We start from the raw sequence: 22,860 nt of genomic DNA, 5'->3' as shown, positions 1-22,860 counted from the left end.
TTTGGTTGATTGGTGTGGGTGTCTCGGAGATGTTCCCTAAAGCGGTCTGCTAGGAGCCGCCCAGTCTCCCCAATGTAGGGGAGACCGCATCGGGAGCAACGGATACAATAAATGATATGAGTGGATGTGTAGGTAAAACTTTGATGGATGTGGAAGTCTCCTTTGGGGCCTTGGATAGAGGTGAGTGAGGAGGTGTGGGCGCAGGTTTTACAGTTCCTGCGGTGGCAGGGGAAGGTGCCAGGATGGGAGGGTGGGTCGTAGGGGGGCGTGGGCCTGACCAGGTAGTCACGGAGGGAACGGTCTTTGCGGAAGGCGGAAAGGGGTGGGGAGGGAAATATATCCCTGGTGGTGCGGTCTTTTTGGAGGTGGCGGAAATGTCGGCGGATGATTTGGTTTATGCGAAGGTTGGTAGGGTGGAAGGTGATCACCAGGGGCGTTCTGTCCTTGTTACGGTTGGAGGGCTGGGGTCTGAGGGCGGAGGTCCGGGATGTGGACGAGATGCGTTGGAGGGCATCTTTAACCACGTGGGAAGGGAAATTGCGGTCTCTAAAGAAGGAGGCCATCTGGTGTGTTCTGTGGTGGAACTGGTCCTCCTGGAAGTAGATACGGCGGAGGCGGAGGAATTGGGAATACGGGATGGCATTTTTGCAAGAGGTAGGGTGGGAAGAGGTGTAATCCAGGTAGCTGTGGGAGTTGGTGGGTTTGTAAAAAAATGTCAGTGTCAAGTCGGTGGTCATTAATGGAGATGGAGAGGTCCAGGAAGGGGAGGGAGGTGTCAGAGATGGTCCAGGTAAATTTAAGGTCAGGGTGGAATGTGTTGGTGAAGTTGATGAATTGCTCAACCTCCTCGCGGGAGCACGAGGTGGCGCCAATGCAGTCATCAATGTAGCGGAGGAAGAGGTGGGAAGTGGTGCCGGTGTAATTACGAAGATCGACTGTTCTACGTAGCCAACAAAGAGACAGGCATAGCTGGGGCCCATACGTGTACTCATGGCTACCCTTTGGTCTGGAGGAAGAGGGAGGACTCGAAGGAGAAATTGTTAAGGGTGAGGACCAGTTCAGCCAAACGAATTAGAGTGTCGGTGGAAGGGTACTGTTGGACGTCGGGAGAGGAAAAAACAGAGGGCTTGGAGACCCTGGTCATGGCGGATGTAGGTGCAGAGGGATTGGATATCCATGGTAAGGATGAGGCGTTGGGGGCCGGGGAAACGGAAGTCTTGGAGGAGGTGGTTGTCATTAAACTCTTAACTCCAGATTTGCACTGTATTCAAATTCTACCATCTGTCACGATTTGAACCCAGGCCCCCAGAATATTACCTAGGTCTCTGGGTAAAGAGTCTGTGATAATACCACTTAGCCATTACCTATCCTTGTGCCATTTATACCCTCTGTAAGCTGCACAGACTCTTGTTAGATATTGGTACCCAGCATTCAGAGGTAAGTGAGAGAAGCGAGACAGGCAGAGATGATTGGGGTGCACAAATATTCACAGATTGTGGCTCAGCACAGGTTCTTAGCTAAAATAAAATATTTTCTTGAAATCGGCCAGTCAGTTTCCTGATCCTTCCACTGGAGCAGCACGTCACCCTTTTGAGACTCTTCACAAATCTCTGCTCCCAGACTGACAACTTGCTTTGTAGAGGCTGGCAAGCTAGCCATCCATAAGCAGATTACCCTGGAGGCTGGAATCAGGAGGACATGACTACAGTGAGAAGTCCCTATCTGCTAGAGATGAGTTTCAATATGAGTAGGGGGGAGCTTAAGCCAATGTGATTAGTTTGGCAGCAAAAATGCCACTGGAGCACATGTAGAGACTTTTTGATTTGATCTGATTTGATTTAGTTATAGTCACATGTACCGAGATACAGTGAAAAGTATTGTTTTGTGTGCTATCCAGACAAATCATACCTTACGTACATAAATAAGGGTAATAGAACAGAATGCAGATGTAGTGTTATAGCTATAGTGAAGGTACAGAGAAAGATCAAGAGTATAAGAGATGGCAAGTCATGTTAAGATTGTACAAGACATTGGATCGGCCGCATTTAGAATACTGTGTACAGTTCTTGTTGCCACATTACCAAAAAGATGTGGACGCTTTGGAGATAGTGCAGAGAAGGTTTACGAGGATGTTGCCTGGTATGGAAGATGTTAGCTTTGAAGAAAGGTTGAGTAGGTTAGGTTTGTTTTCATTAGAAAAAAGGAGATTGAGGGGGGATCTGATTGAGGTTTACAAAATTATGAAGGGTGTAGACAGGGTGGATAGAGACAAGCTTTTTCCCAGGGTGAAGGATTCAATAACGAGAGGTCACGCTTTCAAAGTGAGAGGTGAAAAGTTTAAGGGGGATATTCGCAGCAAATACTTTACACAGAGGGTGGTGGGCATTTGGAATGCGTTGCCAGCATAGGTGGTAGAGGCAGGCACGGTAGATTCATTTAAGATGTGTCTGGACAAATGCATGAGTAGGTGGGGAGCAGAGGGATACAGATACTTAGGAATTGGGCGACAGGTTTAGACAGTAGATTTGGATTGGTTCAGGCTTTGAGGGCTGAAGGGCCGGTTCCTGGGCTGTAAATTTTCTTTGTTCTTTGTATCAACTCTAATATATTGAGGTCCGTTCATAAGTCTGATAACAGCAGGGAAGAAGCTGTTCTTGAATCTGTTGGTGCATGTTTTCAAACTTTTGTATCTTTTGCCTAATGGAAGAGGGTGGAAGAGAGTATAACATGGGTGGAAGGGGTCTTTGATTATATCGGTTGCTTTCCCGTGGCAGTGGGAAGTGCAGACCGAGTCAATGGAAGGAAGGCTGGTTTGTGTGATGGACTGGGCTATGTTCACAACTCTCTGCACATTCCTGCGACCTTGAGCAGAGCAGTTTCCATGCCAGGCTGTGATGCATCCAGATAGGATGCTTTCTATGGCACATCAAAAGCATTGGTCAGAGTTAGCTTAAATGAATAATATGATACAGTGTGGAGCCATAATCCATAAAGGCATCTGTCTCTATTAGAGAGAGAAAATTGGTTATGTCTAACTTGAAGGAAACCATTCCACAAGCATGGGATATGGTGAGGAGGCAGGGTCTCCACAAACTACCACAACCAGTACGGGGACTGAACCTACATTGTTTGCTTTAATCTGCAGCACATTATAGTTATCTTGCCTGAATAATAAACCCTCCCCTCAAATCATGTGATTTTTACTCATTGAATAATTGATTAATTTATTGTTGTCATGTACTGTGACACAGTGAAAAGTATTGTTTTGCATGATATAGAGGCAGATTGTAGAAAGTGAATCTGGGTAGCAGAACAGAGTGAAGAATACAATGTTACAACTGCAGAAAAGGTGCACAGAGATAAAGAGAGAGAGAGAGAGACAGAGAGAGTCAGAGACAGAGAGATCTGAATTAACATTTGAGATGTATGTTCAAAAGTCTGATAACTGGGGAAGAAGCCATTCTTGAATCTATTTTTACATATTTTCAAATTTTATATCTTCTGGTGAAAGAGAGAATAACTGGCCTGGCAAGGTGAAAGAGAGTATAACTGGCATTGTTTTCTCAAGGCAGCGGGAAGTACAGATGGAGCCAATGGGTGGGAGGCTGGTTTGTCTGATGGGCTGGGCTGTGTTCATAAGTCTCTGTAGTTTCTTGCAGTCTTGGGAGCAGCAGTTGCCATGCCACACTGTGATACATCCAGATAGGATGCTTTCTATGGTGCATCTATAAAAATTGGTAAGAGTCCTCATAGACATGCTGAATTTCCTTATTCTCCTGAGGAAGTAGAGATGTTGTTGTGCTTTCTTGACACTCTCGTTGATGTGGGTGGACCAGGACAGATGGTTGGTGATCATCGCACCCAGGGACTTGACATGTTCAACCATCTCCACCTCAGCACCATTAATGTGGGATGGTGGCTCAGTGGTTAGCACTGCTGCCTCACAGTGCCAGAGACCCGGGTTCGATTCCAGTTTCGGGTGACTGTGTGGAGTTTGCACATTCACCCAGTGTCTGTGTGGGTTCCCTTAGGGTCCTCTGGTTTCCTCCCACAATCCAAAAGATGTGCAGGTTAGATGAATTGGCCATGCTAAAATTGCCCATAGTATTCATGGATGCGTAGGTTAGGGGTAAATGTAATAGATTTAGGGAATGGGTCTGGGTGAGTTACTCTTCGGAGGTCGGTGTGAATTTGTTGGACCAAAGGGCCTGTTTCCACACTGCAGGGATTCTATGATTTTGCAAACAGGGGTGTGCCCTCCACTCATCTTTCTGAAGTCAATGACTAGTTCATTTACTTTGCTAACATTGATGCAGAGACTGTTGTTTTTAATTATGCCGCTAAGCACTCAATCTCTTTCCTGTATTCCATCTTGTCGTTGTTCGAGATCTGATCTACAATGGTGGCATTGTTAACAACTTGAAAATGGAGCTGGGATGGAATTGGCCATACAGTCGTGAGAGTATGAGGAGTACAGTAGGAGGCTGAGTATGCAGCCTTACAGGGTACCTGTGTTGAGGATTATGGTGGAGGAGGTGTTGTTGCCTATCCTTACTGCTTGTAGTCTGAGTCAGGAAACTGAGGATCCAGTTACAGAGGGGGAAGCCGAGACCTCGGTCTCAGAGTTTAGAGATGAGTTGGTTTGGAATTATGGTGTTGAAGGTGGAACAGTAGTCATCAATAGGAGCCTGATGTAGATATCCTTGTTATCCAGATGTTCCAGGGATGAGTGTGGGGCCTGGGAAATGGTGTCAGCTGTGGGCTTGTTGTGCTGGTAGACGAAATGCAAAGGATCAAGGCAATTTGGTCAAATGGAGTTGATGTGAACCATGATTAACCTCTCGAAGCACTTCCTAATAATGGAGGCCAGAGCCACAATTCTGAACTGATTTGGGTTTTAAATTCAGTCTCAATTTCATCCCTGCATGATCACAGACAGAACACAAGTCTAACACTCAGAATGGTCCTAAGATTACTAAGATGTCGTATCTACCATCCTACTTTAAACGTGTGATCAAAATCTTTCATTTCTTGAGGCAGGTTTGTCAGACAAAGCAATGGTACTCAGGAGTGATCTGCAAAGAAAAATTAATTATTCATTTCTCCACACCTTGCATTTTTTTACTTTCCTCATGAGAACCTTGCGATTTCAATTTCCAGTTGTTGACTCCTATCATTCTGTTGCACTCTCAGTCAACATCTCTCTAGTCTTTCTTCAGTGGTCTCCTTCAGCAAGTTCTCGTGACTTAGAACATTGCAAGTCCAACCCTGATGCTTTCTCTTGTTGAACTGCATTAATGTCTTCCAATGTCCTGACAACATCTTCATTGATCTTGCATTCTTCCAAACTGAGCCACCTCATTCTTTTTGAGTCCCGCACTTCATAACTTTCTGGTCTTGGGAATGTTGTTAAGTGTGCTTAGAGATGAGAATGGAGCAAGTCTTGGTAACCAGGACTGTTAACTAAACTGTATATTTTATACACAGAGCAGGGGTGATTCCTGCAGGACTACCATGGAATAATTCTTTCGATACACACAACTGTGGTGACTTTGGCTAGTGTTGTGATAATTGATGCCTTCTGCTGCATTCTCAAAATCCACTTTTTAGCCCCACGCAATGAGACACTCTGAATATCAGTCTTGATAATCCTTTTTTAAACTTCATTCCTAAACTGAGCAATTCTCTCTTGCTGTAATTTCTGAATGATTAATCTTAACGATTTCTACGCATCTTGTGATAAGATATTTTCTAGGTACTTCATTGGCATCACTGAGCATAACATCTGAAGAAATAACAATAATTTAAATGCAAGGTTGATCTTTTCGATTTATGCACTCCCTGTAGGAAGTGGCAGTTATGTGAGCAGGTGACATCTGAATTCATGAGCCTCAAATAGCACAAAATTTAAGAAAAGCTTGCCACTTCATCATTTCCCTCAGCATGTTGCAAAATAACCTTAACCTCAAGTAATTTTTCAATTTTCCCTTCATTATCATATCAGACGTGAAGCTGATTATAAATGACAATCAATTAATAAAATGACCGGACCTTTCTCCCTCATGAGAGGGATAAACTGACTCTTTTTACTGTATTAGCAAGCTGTTACAATTCAGTTGCCAGTTCAGAGGTATTCATTTTTCTTTCTCTCTCAGTGCTGCTCCTCCTTAGCGTTGCATTAAACTGGTAGTTTAGATTATGTTTTCCAGTTTCTGATTTGACCCATGAATTAATCCCCTTCTGACTTAAGAGATGAAAGTGATAACATAAGGACATAAGAAATAGGAACAGGAATAGGCCATTTGGCCCATCGAGTTCATGGCTGATCTTTTCATCGACTCAGGTCCACTTACCCGCCCGCTCCTATAACCCTCAATTCCTTTACTGTTCAAAAATATATGTATCTTTGCTTTAAAAACATTCAATGAGGAAGCCTCAACTGCTTGACTGGGCAGGGAATTCCACAGATTCACAAACCTTTGGGTGAAGAAGTTCCTTCTCAACTCAGTCCTGAATCTGCTCCCCCTTATTTTGAGGCTATGCCCCCTAGTTCTAGCAACAAGGAGGCAAAGGTGACATCTAATGTTTAAATACAAAAGCCACTGGTTAAAACTCAAGGTTCCTGCCTTCCATCGAGTAACAGACTTCTTTCGCTCTTTCCTCCCTTCCCATGCACTATATTCACTCACAACCTCTTCTGACAGTAACTTATTCCGGTGATGATGAAATATCAGTAACGGCCTGGTGCAATGAGTGGACACATGGCAGATCAAGTTCAAAACTGAAAAGTCGATGGTGATTTTGAAAGAGAGAATGAACAGAGACAGAAACGTCCTCAACGTCATCACGAGGTGATGGCCTCATGGCATTATCACTGGACTGTTAATCCACAGACCCACGTAACGTTCTGAGGATCCGGGTTCAAATCCTGCCATGGCAGATGGTGGAATATGAAATTAAGAGTCAACTGATGACCATGAATTCATTGTCAATTGTAGGAAAAACTCACCTGGTTCGCTACTGCCATTGAGGGAAGGAAACCGCTGTCCTTACCTGCTCTGGACTAAACGCGACTCCCACAGCAATGTGGTTGACTCTTAACTGCCCTCCGGGCAATCAATGCTGGCCTAGACAATGATGCCCACATGAATGAATAAAAAAACGTAAAGGTGGTGCAAGTAGAGGGAGATGCAAAGGTGTCCGAACAGGTTAACAGAGCAATTAATGAAGCAAATGAGATCCTAGGCTTTACAAATAGAGGGAGAAAGTGAGGACTGCAGATGCTGGAGATCAGAGCTGAAAATGTGTTGCTGGAAAAGCGCAGCAGGTCAGGCAGCATCCAAGGAGCAGGAGAATCGATGTTTCGGGCATGAGCCCTTCTTCATCATTAGCTCTGATCTCCAGCTTTACAAATAGAGGGACAAGGTATAACAAAAAGCAGATACTAAACCTATACCTAACACTAACTCTGTCTTGGGTGGAGTTGTGTGTCCAATTTTGGGCACTGCCCTTCAGAAATGAGTTAAAAGCTTTTGTGAGGGTACAGATTTCCTAGAATAATGGCAGAAATAAAGGTTTACGTTACTTTGGAAATGCCGAATAAATAAATACTTCTCTCGTGGAACCTTTCCTCCCCTCAATTATTACCTCTTCTGAAGTGAATTTGCAACGTGAGCCAATTTATTGACTGAAAGGGTGAGAGTTGATGCCGAAGGATATGGTGCAAGATAGATGGGAATAGCTCATTTCTATTCTGCACAAGCCAACACAAAGAGAGAAGCTTCCCAGGTGAAAGGTTTACATGCACAACAAATCTAATATGACGTTTAGAACACCAAAGATAACTAGCAAAGGTTCTGTACTCACGGATACACTTAGGAACCCTGTCACTCCACTTAGGATTCCCAGACTGCCTGTTGTAACAAGTCAGTATATTGCTCCCGGCCAGAGCGTAGCCTTTGTTACAAATGTACTGCACTGTGGAGCCAATTGAAAACTTGGGATCAGTGATAATCCTGCGGCTGTGATCGACGTTACCGGGATCGGTGCAGAATATGACTGGGTTGAGAAAACAGAAAAATAAAATTAAGATGATCTGAATTGAACTGTGCTGTATTGCCATCAACTGGATTTTTAGATTAGAGATTAGAGTCCCTACAGTATGGAGGCAGGCCTTTTGGCCCAATAAGTCCACACCGACCTTCCGAAGAGTAACCCATCCAGACACATTCCCCTACCCTATACTTACCTCTGACTAATGCACCTAATACTATGGGAAATTTAGCATGGCCAGTTCACCTAACCTGCACATCTTTGGATTGTGGGAGGAAACCGGAGCACCCGGAGGAAACCCATGCAGACACAGGGAGAATATGCAAATTCCACACAGATAGTCACCCCAGGCAGGAATCAAACCCGGGTCCCTGGTGCTGTGAGGCAGCAGTGCTAACCACTGAGCCTGCGTGCTCCCCCCAGTGTTAAGTTCCCTGACCAAACCCTGCTGCTCACTACTGTGTCCTCTATTGCTGCTGCTCTCAATTCTCAAAATGTAGACATTTTCCAATGGCGGAGTTGTGTAATAAAAACAATAACTTGCGTTTCCACAGCATTTTAACACAGTAGGACACTTCATAGAAGAATTATCAAACTAACTTGACCAGGAAAAGCCCCTTCCTTGATTATGAGTTACCCTGCAACAGCCAAGACAGGGTGAGGAATTCTATATTTGGTCTCAGTGAAAGCTGAGTTAGCTAAGCAAAAACTGACAAAGGCTCATTTTCTGGTCATTAATTAATGGCTTCAGTTGGAAGTCAGCTTGAAACTAGCTTCTAGTCAACTTGAAGCTAGTTTGGATAAAAGCTCCATTTATTAAATAATTCTTGAAAACTCACTGAGCAGGGGCACTTTCATCCACAGAGCTATATTCCATGATAAGTCAATACTCATTGTGGGGTGAGGATGAGGAGGGAGAAATTTGTCTGAGAGAACAACAAATCATCATCTCTAACAACTCAAATATGGTAAAAAAGTTGCATTTAATATTAAAGAAATTGCTTTAAAGTTTAAATAAAAAATATATTGGTGATGTGTTTTTCCTTAAAAGTGAATTAAAATTTTATTAAGTTAAAAATCACACAACACCAGGTTATAGTCCAACTGGTTTAACTGGAAGCACACTAGCTTTCAGAGCGCCGCTCCTTCATCAGGCGGTGCTCCGAAAGCTAGTGTGCTTCCAATAAAGCCTGTTGGACTATAACCTGGTGTTGTGTGATTTTTAACTTTGTACACCCCAGTCCAACACCGGCATCTCCAAATCATAAAATTATATTGCTAGTTTGTTCAACTATCTTTTAAAATTCTGTAGGTTTTACGTATCTCCATATCTTCCTAAATCTAAAAAGCAAAAAATAATAGCTACGGTGCAGTGAGGTATTTTTCCACAGTACTGTCTCAGTTTTATTCCACTGAAGGGAAAGGCTAGAGGAAACAAGTGTGGGATATTCTTAATCATTTTGGGAAATTTGAGTGACAGAACGAACATCATCTACTATATATACTGTCAAAATTGCTTTTGTCAGAAATAAATTTTACCTGCAATCTGTTTGTATACTGTGCAGGCAGGGCTCAGCAGAGGTCTGTGAATATGGGCAATTTCCCCGCATTAATTTGCATCTTAGAAGACAATCATCTCCCCCACTGAAGGCACGAGAAGGGAATGTTTTAGCCCTGTGTTAGTCTGTTTGCCTGTAAACAATAAATCTCAAAAACTATTGGTCAAATTTCAACAAGATGGACATGGATGGACTGCGGCTCTCTGAAGGAATGACTAGGTAATGGCAAAGATGATGATCTGGTCTGGATCCTGTTTTTTTTAGTGGATTCATTATCGTTGGAAGATAAAGCGAATTAGCTTTTTTAAAAAAAACTATGTTGTGGGTTGTTGTATTTTCATTGCTCTTGACTGTTTTCAAATTGTGATTGTTATTGCTGTAGTAGTGGAATTTGTCACAGCTGTGGAAATATGAGAAGAGTTTTCAGAGCAGATTGCTGGACGTGAATTGGCCTGAAGTCCGTTGGAAATTTTTATTAAAATGTTGATTTTGATTGGATTTGTAGTGTTAGATGCAGTAACTCGTTTTTAATCTGTGACGTACTCACATAGAGTATGTCTAGTCAGATGGGTGTTCTTAAAATAAGTGTACCCAAATTACAAACAGTGTGCCGTATTTAATTACGGCCAATTATAATGTGTAACTATTTGGAAGAAAATTGGATTATTGAGTATCTACAACACTTGTTGTAGATACATCTGCCTTTAAGAGAATTCACCTTTAAAGGCACCAATGGCTTTGTGAGTGGTGGTTACTTGTGTGGTATTTGATGAGCACACTGCTGATGGTATGGTACCCTAATTTAAAGACCCACTTGCCTGTCTTCTCACTCATGGGCATCCCACAATAACTCAGTTGGGTCAGTCAATGGTGACCACACAAAGTGCCCTGAAATTTGGAGCAGCATTACATCAGACCGAGGCCCCATCATGGGCTTGAATGAAGAACAGTTTTAAGTCTTGGAGAAGAAGGAGAATTGTGATGTGCCAACAGAAGTAGATGAGACAGTCAGGTTAAGCCTGTCAGACCTCAGGGACAGTATTAATTCTGGGTGTAATGATATTAAACTCCAGCAGGTGGCGCTAACTTCACAATATTCTTTTACTCAAACTGTTAAATGTAATTTTGCCAAATTGACCATGACACACAGAATTCAGTGATAAGCTGAAGAATTTGACATTTTACCTTCCGTGTGTTAAATGGAGTGTGAATAAAAATTCTTTAGATATAAATCACTTAGTGATGATTTTATTGTTTGCTCTTCTACATGAGACATAAGAAAAAAAATGAAAGGGATTCAGTTTTAAGAACCCAAACTTCAATGAGGCACTGAGTCAGGCAGCTGAACTAACTGATGCTTTTTGGCTGGTGCTGATGGAGTTCACTATATTCACTCTATAGTGTGTGATAGTTCCACAGTCCCTAAGGGGTGGCATGGTGGCTCAGTAGATAGCAGTGCTGCCTCACAGCACCAGGGACCTGGGTTCGAAACCACCTTTGGGTGATGGTCCATGCAGAGTTTGCACATTCTGCATGGGTTTCCACCTGGTGTTCCAGTTTCCTCCCACAGTCCAAAGATGTGCAGGTTAGGTGGATAGGCCATGCTGAAATTGCCCCATAGCCTGCAGTTTAGGTGGGTCAGCCATGGGAAATGCAGGGTTACAGGGACAGTGATGTGGGTCTGGATGGGATGCTCTTCAGAGGGTTGGCGTGGACTCAATACACGAAAACCAAGACGGTCTCGTGCAATAGTGAGGGAGCAATCCACTGTCAGAGCTGCTGCCTTTTCAATGAGAGGTTAAATCCAAAGCCCACCCTTTTGAGGTGAATGTAAAAGATCCAATCGTACTATTTCAATGGAGGCTGTAGAGTTATCTACAAAGCACTAGCCAATATCTAACCTTCTGTGAGCCACATAAAATATGGTGGCAAGATTCTGATGTTAATCTGTGGCAGTGATACAAACAAAGCAGAAGAGACTCTGTCATTCAGTCCCTAAAATCTGCTCTAGTAAAGAGACAGTGACAACTACAACTGATCATCACTCAGTTGGAGCTGCCAGTCTCATAAACACAGATGGTGAAGCCGTAGACCACACAGTGCAGAATGTTTAGGGTCTTGCCTTATTATCCTTTATTCATGCTTACAATGGGAGTCTATGGTCCAGAAGCTTCTACCTTGTCACTACATGCTTATCCTTGATCCTCTTTTTCTAGGTGTGTCACACACTTTGGGACTTGGTGTTGCCTGTTGTGTAGGGGAGCGTGGATAGAGGTAGGTAGAATGATACAGCTTATTCCTGAGATGAAGGGGAGGTCTTATGAGGAAAGGTTAGACAGATCAGGCCTGTATCCACCACAATTTAGGTTCATGATTAAAAGATGATCTTATTGAAACATATAAGATCCTGACTGGACTTGATAGGATAGATGCTGGAAGAAGTTTCATCATTTTAGGAAGTTGAGAACTGGAGGGATGCAGCAGTCTCCCATTTAAGAGAGAGATGAGGGTCATATTTCTTTCACTTAGAGGGTCATTGATCTGTGGAACCCCCTTCCTTAGGGACTGATGGAGGTGTGTCATTGGATATTTTTAAAGCAGATGTAGAGATATATTTGATTGATGAGTCAAAGGGCAGGGAATGGACAGGAAAATAGAGATTACATCAAGGAAGCAGAAAGTTACCTGGATAATTTGTTGCAGGAGACAAGAAAACTGCAGATACTGGAATCCAAGGTAGACAAGCAGGAAGCCGGAAGAACACAGCAAGCCAGTCAGCATCAGGAGATAGAGAAGTCGACGTTGCAGGTGTAACTTCCTTGGTTTGCTGTGTTCTTCCAGCCTCCTGCTTGTCTAATTTGTTCCAGGAGGCAGTCTCACCCCGCAGATTTAGGTCATGAGTAGGGATAGTAGGGAGTGACTGCAAGTGACGCAAGTGTGAGGGGCCAGCTGGCTGCCTTCATGCAGCCTGGACCCTACAACTGTCCAACAATTACTGGGTTCTTGCAAACTGTGTGGGTAAGAATGGACACTAGGGGGAGGACTGGGCAAACAGACAATGGCACTGTGGTCCAGGAAGTTATCCAAGTGTGAGGAAGAAATAGGCACATAGCTGTGGTAGGGGGGCACAGATAATGTTCCCCACAGCAATAGGAGCATAGCTGTGGCACGGGGCACAGATAATGTTCCCCACAGCAATAGGAACATAGCTGTAGTAGGGGGCACAGATAATGTTCCCCTCAGCAATAGGAACATAGCTGTGGTAGGGGGCACAGATAATGTTCCCCTCAGCAATAGGAACATGGCTGTGGTAGGGGGCACAGGTAATGTTCCCCACAGCAATAGGAACATGGCTGTGGTAGGGGGCACAGATAATGTTCCCCACAGCAATAGGAACATAGCTGTGTAGGGGGCACAGATAATGTTCCCCTCAGCAATAGGAACATAACTGTGGTAGGGGGCACAGATAATGTTCCCCACAGCAATAGGAACATGGCTGTGGTAGGGGACACAGACAATGTTCTCCACAGCAATGAGTGTGAAGCCCAAATATTGTCTATGTCTGCTTTCCTAGTGCCAGGCTATCTCCTCAAAGCTGGAGAGGAACTTGGAGTGGGAGGGATGAGTGGGCTATCCAATTCACTGAGCATAATCTGCATTTGATAAGATTATGGCTGCAGCCTCTATTTCCCTTTTTCCTTAAAGCACTGCTTTACACTGGTGCCAGAAACATGAAGCGCTCCAATAACTACTGAACCTGGAGTGGGACCTCTCAGTGCTAAAGGCCCAGAGGTTACTAAGTGCAGTTACCTTGCACCTCCCACGCTGCAACCACTTGAAGCAAACCTTGTGAAAGCACTAGACTTGCTCATGACCACATTAGATAGCCACTTGTGGCTATTATCAAGGTAATAATTAACAGTAGTAATGATCAGTCATTCCAATTACAAAACCTCCTTGAAAGCTTTGTGTATGGAACACTGTAAAAGTAACTGGTGACCCTGCAACATTAGTTTGCACAAATAATAACAGTCTTTGGCTGGATGCAATTTGTTGTGTGAAAGGACTGGGGAAGATGTTTGACCTGATTGTTAAATATGGAGAGCTGGGGTTATTGAGCTGAATTTCTGCGTGCTACTCAAGTGTTCTGCCTGCCGAAAGATGTTATAATCTTCCTGCTTCACCCTCAAAGTCCTACTTGTGTGTCCTCATGTGGAACCAAAATTGGACAGAAAACAGTAAGCCACCATTATGTGGGATGCATGTTATGTGAGCTTCCCTGTGCTATGCAATTAGATCTGTCCAGGCAGCAGAACCAGTGTTCAACGACTTCAATGATCTGCTTGATGAGAGCTCTTGGTTGGGGCCTGGAATTGATTGCAGAGCAAGGTGGTATCAAGCCTAGTCTCTGTCACAAAGCTGGGTTCTTTTCTCTAAAAGCTGTTCCTTTTCTCAAGGATACTATGTCCTTATTTTTTTTTCAGATGGGTAATAAACCATTCTCGGTGCCAATTAGTCTGGTTTGGTACAGGGATTAAAGCGTATTGAGAGGCCTTTTTGTTTATATGTAAACAGATGAGACTTCAGGCCAAAGCAGTCATGTTTTAGAAGTGACCTGTACAATGAAAGGGGAGTGGTCAGCTCTCTAGCTGAGCAGTTCAGTTCAGTCCAGTCCAGAACTACTTGTGAATTCAACAGTGAGCTATGTGGAAACAAATGCGCTCTCTCTCTCTCTGCCTGTCTAACTTCAACCTATAAGCATCTGTTCTATTCATTTATACTGGTTTCTAAGCGGGTTTGCTTATTGGGACTGTTGTTTGTATTTGGAACAGCATAATTAAGTCTAGCTTGGATAGACTGAGTTCTGTAGGGGTTCTTTAATCTGTTTTTTGTGTTTCATGGTGTAATTTTGTGAATAATTTTTTGTCTGTTTTTAACCAGGTAGTCAACCTTGCTAACTTACTCTGCGTAATTTTCACCGTGCATTTAGTGAAACAAATTGCAAAGTTATAGTCTGGGCTGCCTACTTAAGAATGTTTTGAGTGGTCTGGCCTAGTCCATAACACCTGCTCAGAGTTGTCATCAACCAAGCATGCAGGGGACAGCCTAGTCTCCAAGAAGCCAGCCTCTCATTTGTCATACAGTGTTCTTTTAGGAGGTTAGGTATCTTACAACACGATTCCTGATGAGCAAAGGACAGACAGTTTCATTGCAATTTGGGTAGTCCACATTCTACTGGAAACAATGACCAAGTCATCTCTCCCCAAACCTACTTCACTTGAAGTGACTGTGAGGAAGGAGGAATGAATTGCTGAGGCTACTTTACTTCCTGGGATAAGATGGTGTCGGGAATTCTATGCTGTGGGCTCCATTGCATTCCTGAGTTACATCACATCGATTCCTGCTCTAACAGAGACAGTCAAAGTAGTACAAAGGTCACTCAGTTACGGGCGGCACGGTGGCACAGTGGTTAGCACTGCTGCCTCACAGCGCCAGAGACCCGGGTTCAATTCCCGCCTCAGGCGACTGACTGTGTGGAGTTTGCACGTTCTCCCCGTGTCTGCGTGGGTTTCCTCCGGGTGCTCCGCTTTCCTCCCACAGTCCAAAGATGTGCAGGCCAGGTGAATTGGCCATGCTAAATTGCCCATAGTGTTAGGTAAGGGGTAGATGTAGGGGTATGGGTGGGTTGCGCTTCGGCGGGTCGGTGTGGACTTGTTGGGCCGAAGGGCCTGTTTCCACTCTGTAAGTAATCTAATCTAATCTAACAGCACTTCAGTGACCGTGGGATCTGAGCAGTAGACCATGGGGCTGCACTCATCCAGTTTTTGTTAATGTACTTAGTCTAATTTATTCCCAGTTAATCAGCTGTCACTTCTGAGGAAAGCAAAGGTGCTTTTCTCTGCATCATCTTTGAACACGTTCATTTTTTTTTAAGTTTAATATATGCAGTAAGTGGCACATAATGTCATCTTCAAATGTATCGCTAATTCTTTGTGTGAGACAAAAAGTGCTGTTGACAATGTCATAAATCTGTGTGTTTATACAAATGATTCAGTCATTGAATCCTGGTGACCAGCTTTAATAGCTATCATTACAACTCTCATTTCCAGTTCACACAATTGACTCTTGCACTGCATCATGTTGAGTATAGATGGTGCTGCAGTTCATCCGACATTAAAAATTCCTTTTGCAATAATGATAGTTTTCAGTCAAGATTTAGCAACGAGAGCTTAGACGCTTTCCATATAAATAACTGTGGTTGGTGATTAAAGATGTCATCGACTTTTGGCTATTGACAAAGAAGCTGCATGTGGAAGCTGGCCTGATTGTAAAACAGCAGAATGACATCGCAGGACAAGTGAAGACGTTGTGCACACGGAATGACCGTTGATGCGTTTCTTGGAATGATACTGCTTTGATAGTCAAGTAGGAAGGTGCCTGCTTTGCAGGTTGTGCCGATTGGCAGTGGGTGGTGGTGTTGCTCAATCCCAACCCCAAGGTGGTAAACCTCCCCTTTTCCTCTTCTGACCCTGGTCTCTCTAACCTGATTCCCCATGCCCCTTCCCCTATTTCACTGGTGTCTCCCAGCTATTCGAGCCTAATATCCCTGGTCTGAGGTCCCAAAGACACCCTCATGTCTTCATGGGCACTGGTCGTACTCACTGCAGTAACCTCTATGCCTTCTGCTGCATCTAGAACGACAGAATGGGCCTCCTTGCCCTTGAGGGAGCGAGGTCTGACTCTGGATTAATCCAGACACCCCACCCCACCATTGACAAAGTGTTAACAGACTATTTAGTTTAGGATTGGGCGGGGGGGTGGTTGTGATCTGTCCGTCAATAAAATCTAGCCTATACTATAAATATGACTGTCTTAAAAATAACCGAACCAGCAAAGAACATTTATGCATGTTTCACAAACTGAATCATTCCTTTATGATTTATCGTATGTTTCAAGTTATTTTATCCTTAGTTATTATTTTATAAATAATCGCCACAGGGGATTGCTATAACCATTAGTTTGTGCCAATCTGGATTTATGTTTGAGTCTGACTGGTGCCTTGTACAACTCTGGCAGATTCACTCTGTCTCCAGCTGAGGTCTCTGTCTCAGTTGTCTTTCTAACCTAAACTAAAATGAACCAAAGTGTTGAATGGATGTGATTGCATTCCAGGTGGGATTTCACTTAAGGATCAAGTCTTTCTCGAATCAGGAGGTAACTGCTGAAAATAAAGCAGCCAGAAAAGTACCATGGCATTTACAAATCATTCACTTTCCTGTGGCGAAAAGATAAATATGGAATTCTTTTAAACATATTTTCAGCTCTGCAATTCACAGCTGAGAAGGAATGAGTCATCCTGGAGCACTACTGGCATTTTCCTGTCTACCTATTGTACCAGGTAAGTTACTGTGTTATTGTAGAACATTAAGGAAGAAGTTCAATAAATAACTCACTCTTCTCACACATTGGGGGATCTCCACTCCATGACAAATCCCACTGACACATGAGGATATCTGTCCCAATCAGCTCAAATCCTGGATAGCACTGGTACGTCACCACAGTTCCGTGGACTAGTTCAGGGTGGGAAGTTGTCTTCCAACCATTCGGAATTTCTGGCACTTCCGGGCAAGTATCGTTTCTCAAAACCTCTGTAGAAGAAAATCACTGTGGTTACTGAGGAAATGTTAATCTACTAACCCAGAGGGAGTTTCAAGATTAATAGAGTCCAAAATGATGTCAGATTAAATGTTTATCTAACTGTGTCCTGCTCCCACACCTCTCCCCTCACCTCCATCCCAGGCTCCAGTGGATCTTTTCACATCCGGCAGAGATTTTCCTGCGCATACACCTACCTTATCCACTGTGTCCGTTGATCTCGATGTGGTCTCTTCTACATCAGGGAGACAGGATGCCAACTCACAGAACATTTGAGGGAACATCTCTAGGACCCACACACTAAACAACCCCACTGCCCTATGGCCAACCATTTCAACTCCTCTGCCTACTCCCCCAAGGACATGCAAATCTTGGGCCTCCTCCACCGCCAAATCAAAGCCACCCACCAACTGAAGGAATAATGCCTCACCTTCCACCTTGGGACCCTTCAACCACGCGGCATCAACGTCCACTTCACTGGTTTCCAACTCTCCCCTCCCCCCACCTCATCTCAGATCCAACCTTCCAACTTGGCACCACTCTCTTGAACTGTCCTACCCGTCCACCGTCCTTCCCACCTATCCACTCCACCCTCCCATCAAACTATTATATTACCCCCCAACTGCATCCAACTATTGTCTATTGAACACTAAATCAGGTACAGAAAACTAAGAGAAGACAGAATGATTGAATTCGAAGAGAGAGAGATGAGGAAAGGAAATAAAGTAAAGGTATAATTTACAGTTTTAACAAGATTTCCAACAATCATTAAAATTTGAATGCAGAAGACCTCAAATTTGTAATGAAAACTGTTGGAAAGGCTCAGCAGGTCTGGCAGTATCTGTGGTGAGAAATCAGAATTAACATTTTGAGTTCAGTGACCTTCAGAGTTTAGAAAGGGTCACTGAACCCACAACATTAACTCTGATTTCTCGCCATGGATGCTTCTAGATCTGCTAAGCCATTTCCAGCAATCACACAGAGACTTCCCCAGGAAGCAATTTCTGTTCTTGTTTCTGATTTCCAGCATCTGCAGTTCTTTTGATTTTTATTTCACATTTGCAATAGTTAATTTTCAGCATCAGAGAGGGGCTTTGGCTGCAAATGAGATTTCTAAAGCTATTAAGAAGATTGGACATTCCAGTCTGAAGATTCAAACACCAAATATCTGTAGAGTGTTTAGTCTGTGTGTATATTATATATGAACTTTGCGAGGTTTAAGAATTTTGAATGGGGAGCGTGATGGTGAGTTGTCAGGTTTGTGCAGCACATGGAGGACTTTTCAGACAGCACTGTCCAGATTTTTGCTTTTAACAATCCGTTGGCACTCACTTGAAGCTCCTGTTTGATTTGCACATTAATAACGGCGAGTGCTAGAATCCTTGTTAATTTCACGGTGTGCCATATTTATCACAGATAATTAAGGTAAGGAAATCACAAACTAGAAATGAAACACTGGGGAGAGTATACCTACATCACAGGAAAGGTATTTCTTGAAACAAACTCAACTTGATTTTTATACATTCTAACATCTTTCTTTGTTCTTAACTCAGTGAGTCACATTTGTTCTTTTGATTTTGATTAACTGTCTATAAATTCTATGAAAAAACAGACAAGAGACGTAAAGAGAGAGGAAAATAATTAATGCTTCTTGCTTTTCCATGGATTCAATGAAATCTCTTACCTGAAGTGCTCAACAGACCCATAACATCTTGAGGAATTTTAATTTAATTAACAGAAAATTTGTGCTTCTATGGATGGGTCATATTGATGCATAATCTTGATGGGTAATGATGAAGTGGAGGAGCCGGTATTGGACTGGGGTGGACAAAGTTAAAACTCACACAACACCAGGTTATAGTCCATCAGGTTTATTTGTAAGCACTAGCTTTTGGAGCGCTGATCCTTCATCAGGTAGCAGAACCAGTCTGACTCAAGATTGGAATACAGACAGACTCTAACCTCACACCTTTAACGCATTGTCTGAGCTGAGATGTGAGCTCCTTTTATAAAACCTTAAGTTATCTTTAGAATGTGACTAAAAATAAGTTCTCTGATTTTCATATTAATGAACCAAAACCTGCAACCCATTCTAAAAGATGAAAGACTTAATAGCAATCTAGGTTTGTTCAATATATCATTTCAGTTGCATGACTGTAAACTTTTGCTATAAATTCTGTGTCTTGTGATCCTGCTCCACAGCAACCAGAGGAGCAGCGCTCCAAAACCTAGTGCTTCTAGATAAACCTGTTGGACTATAACCTGGTGTTGTGTGATTTTTAACTTTGATGGGTAATGCCACAATTTTCTTACACCTAATGGAAGATTTACCAATATATTAATTTAGTTTTTTTGAAACAACTCTCAGGCCATTGTTACTATTTTGAATTCGCCACTGTAGTTCAGTTTCCGTTTCGTGGAACTAGATACTTTGGGTGTAATTTTCCATCTTGCTCAAAGCTTTGAGAAAGGTGAGTGGGAACTGTAATTGGGCAGGAGGCAATAGGTCTGTTTTCCAATGATGGATTAAACCGTTGCATTTAAGTTCTCAGAATGTTTCAGGTGGGTCAAGGTTTCTGACCTTAACCTGTTTCACACAAGTAACTCTCTGTTTACTCAGCTCCTTCAGCATCTAGGTGATTCTTTGTCCACCTGATGAAGGAGCAGCACTCTGAAAGCTAGTGCTTCCAAATAAACCTGTTGGACGATAACCTCGTATTGTGTGATTTTTAACTTTGTGCAATCAGTTAGTGTTAGGGATGCAGCTTACCTGGGCAAATGTGACAGGGCCAGGCATGTAGGACTGAAATCAACAGGGGGCTCAACTCAAAAAGCTATCTTCTGTGCTTGTGTCATTGTCCTTATCTAGCCTTTGACCAAAAAAAACCTACCAGTTGTGTATGTTCTCCCACTTGGGATGAGAAACACTGAATGATACCTGGACTGCTAAGTCTTTTACCTCTTTGTATATTTTAATTGTGACCCCTGACAGATAGATACATAAAAAATAGAAAAAGGAGTAGGTCATTTGGCCCATCAAATGCACTCTGCCATTCAATATGATTATGGCTCATCCTCTATCTCAATGCTACATTCTCATTCTCTAAAACTCTTTGATGGCTTTAGTGTCTAGAAATCTATTTCTTTCTTAAACATATTCTGTGACCTGACCTCTACAGCCATGTTATAAAATCCCTAAAGTATGGAAGCAGGCCATTTGGCCCATTTAATGGACACTGACCCTCTGAAGAGCATCCCACACAGATCCAACCCTTCCTAGCCTATAATCCTGCATTTACTATGGCAAGTCCACTCAGTCTGCACATCCCTGAACAATTTACCATCTGCATCTTTGGACCGTGGGGAGGAAACCCACGCAGATACGAGGACAATGTGCAAACTCCACACAGACAGGCACCCGAGGCTGGTATCAAACCCAGGTCCTTGGTGCTGTGAGGCAGCTGTGCTAACCAGTGAGCCAATGTGTCACCCATATGTGGTAGAGAATTCCACAGAGTCACCACTTGAGCTTTGAGTGAATAAATTTTTCCTTATTTGAGACCCAAATGGTCTACCTTGTATCCTGAGACAGTGAACCCTTATTCCAAACCTCCACCTCGTGGAATATTATCCCTACATCCAGTCTATCTAGCCCTGGCAGAATTTTATGTTTTAATAAGATCTTCTCCCATTCTCTGAAAAACCAATGAATAAATGGAAACGTAGAAACCAGGTAAAGGAGTAGGCCATTGCCCTTCGACTTGCTCTGCCATCCAATACGATCATGGCTGATCCTCCATCTTACTCCCTTATTTCTGTTTTCACCCTATTCTTCTTTATAGGTTTAATATCTAAAAATCTGTTAAATTCTATCGTAAATACATTCAGTGACTCAACCTCTACAGCCTTCTGCGGTGGTTAATCTCACAGATAGACCACCCTCTGAATATGTTCTACACCTCCCAACCAGGGAAACATCCCTCCTGTTTCTAGTCTGTCTAGTCCTGGTAACATTTTAGATGTTTCAAGTAGGTGCCCTCTTGTCCTTTTAAACGCTGGTGAGTATAAGTTCAAAATCAAGCAAAGAATTGCAGATGCTGGAGGTCTGAAGCAAAAACAGAAGTTTCTGGAGAAACTCAGCAGGTCTGGCAGCAACTGTGGAAAGAAAGCAGAGTTAATGTTTCAAGTCCGGTGACTCTACATCAGAACCGAACCAATTGGACCAACCTCTCCTCATATGACAGTCCTGCCATCAGCGAAATGAACCTTCACTGAACTGTCTCTATGCCATTCCTGCTGAAGGGCCTTTGACCGAAACGTCGATTTTCCTGCTCCTCGGATGCTGCCTGATCTGCCGTGCTTTTCCAGCACTACTCTAATCTTGTCTCTATGGCAAGTAGATCCTTTCTTAGATAGGGAGACAAAACTGCTTATAACACTCCTGTGTTGTTTCACCAAGGCCCTCTATAACTGCAGTAGGTTTTTCCCTCCTTCTGAACTCAAATCATCTTGTAATAAAGGCCCAGTCTATCCAATCTCACTTTATATGATGAAACTGCCATCCCAGAATCAGCCTGGTGATTTTGCTGAACTCTCTCAGTGGGAAGTATATATTTTCTAAGATAAAGGGACCCACAACAGCACACAATACAAGGTATGGTCTCTTGCTCAAGATATTGTTGCTTCTGTTGTGTTGCTGGCAGAACCACTGTGATGCCAGTTGTGCTATGTTGGTAGTTGCAATGATGTAACAGACATTGATTGCAGATGTGGCATCTGATGAAGATGCCTGGCACCTCTGTCGCGGTGCTCTGCAATGGCAACTGGACAAGTTACCTCACACACCTAGGGGCATGAAGCATTGAGAAGACAATGGTACCCAGCCAAGGAGCACGTAATATCCTCTTGTGGCACTGGAGCCAGATTCCTTTGAGTGGCCCACAGATGCTGCCCACCGAAGCCATCACTGTCTAGGTTGTCAGTCAGGATGGTGTCTTATAGTCATCAATAGGGGAAAAAAAAATCTTCCCTTCTTCCATGGATGGCCTTTAAGAAAAGCTGCAGGGATTGCTAAAGCATGGCAACATTTGTTTCCTGGTCATTGACTTCTCCAAAAGTGGGTGAGGGGGATGGGGATTGAAAGATGCTCCTGGGTTACAGAGAGTGAGGTGCTGTCTGGGTGCCTTTTAAATATGGTGATCTGATGTTTGAAACTGGAATATCTCAACCTGCCTTGGAACTTCCTGCTCACAAAATCTGGGATTTTACCCACGCCTGGAATGTGAAACGAGCTGAAATGAACATTACCATTCTGGAAAACCTGTCCTACCCTCAAGCTGAATTCCCTCCTTGGTTTCAGATCTGCCATAACACTTAGTGCTAGAAGCGAAAATTTTGTTTGAGTTACATTGCTTCTTATTTAATCGGAGCTAAGGGCACTGAGAAACTCTTTAGTAGTTCCTTGCTCATCCCCATCACACCAGAACTGAAGTAGGGATATTATATGGGTGCGTGTGTGTGATATTCAAATGTAAATGATGGGAATCCATCACACAATGCATGTCCCAATATTTCTGTTGGATACCAGTAGGAA

The 22,860-nt window shown here is 43.2% G+C and overlaps 1 protein-coding gene across 3 annotated transcripts in view; it reads right to left on the bottom strand.

Annotated features, from left to right (window-relative positions):
* sez6b (seizure related 6 homolog b) overlaps positions 1-22,860 on the bottom strand; it is an 830,703-nt gene that overhangs the window by 37,710 nt on the left and 770,133 nt on the right. For all 3 annotated transcript variants that reach the window (XM_043718461.1, XM_043718459.1, XM_043718460.1), the window contains exons 11-12: positions 17,066-17,260; positions 7,867-8,058 (exon numbers count right to left, since the gene is read on the bottom strand). In XM_043718461.1, coding sequence (XP_043574396.1) covers positions 7,867-8,058; positions 17,066-17,260 — 387 coding nt within the window. The remainder of the gene's footprint in view (positions 1-7,866; positions 8,059-17,065; positions 17,261-22,860) is intronic.

This window comes from Chiloscyllium plagiosum, chromosome 28 (assembly GCF_004010195.1).
Source record: "Chiloscyllium plagiosum isolate BGI_BamShark_2017 chromosome 28, ASM401019v2, whole genome shotgun sequence".
Taxonomy (NCBI): Eukaryota; Metazoa; Chordata; class Chondrichthyes; order Orectolobiformes; family Hemiscylliidae; genus Chiloscyllium; species Chiloscyllium plagiosum.
The sequence above is the reverse complement of the archived record's forward strand: the minus strand, read 5'-3'. Positions and strand labels throughout refer to the sequence as shown.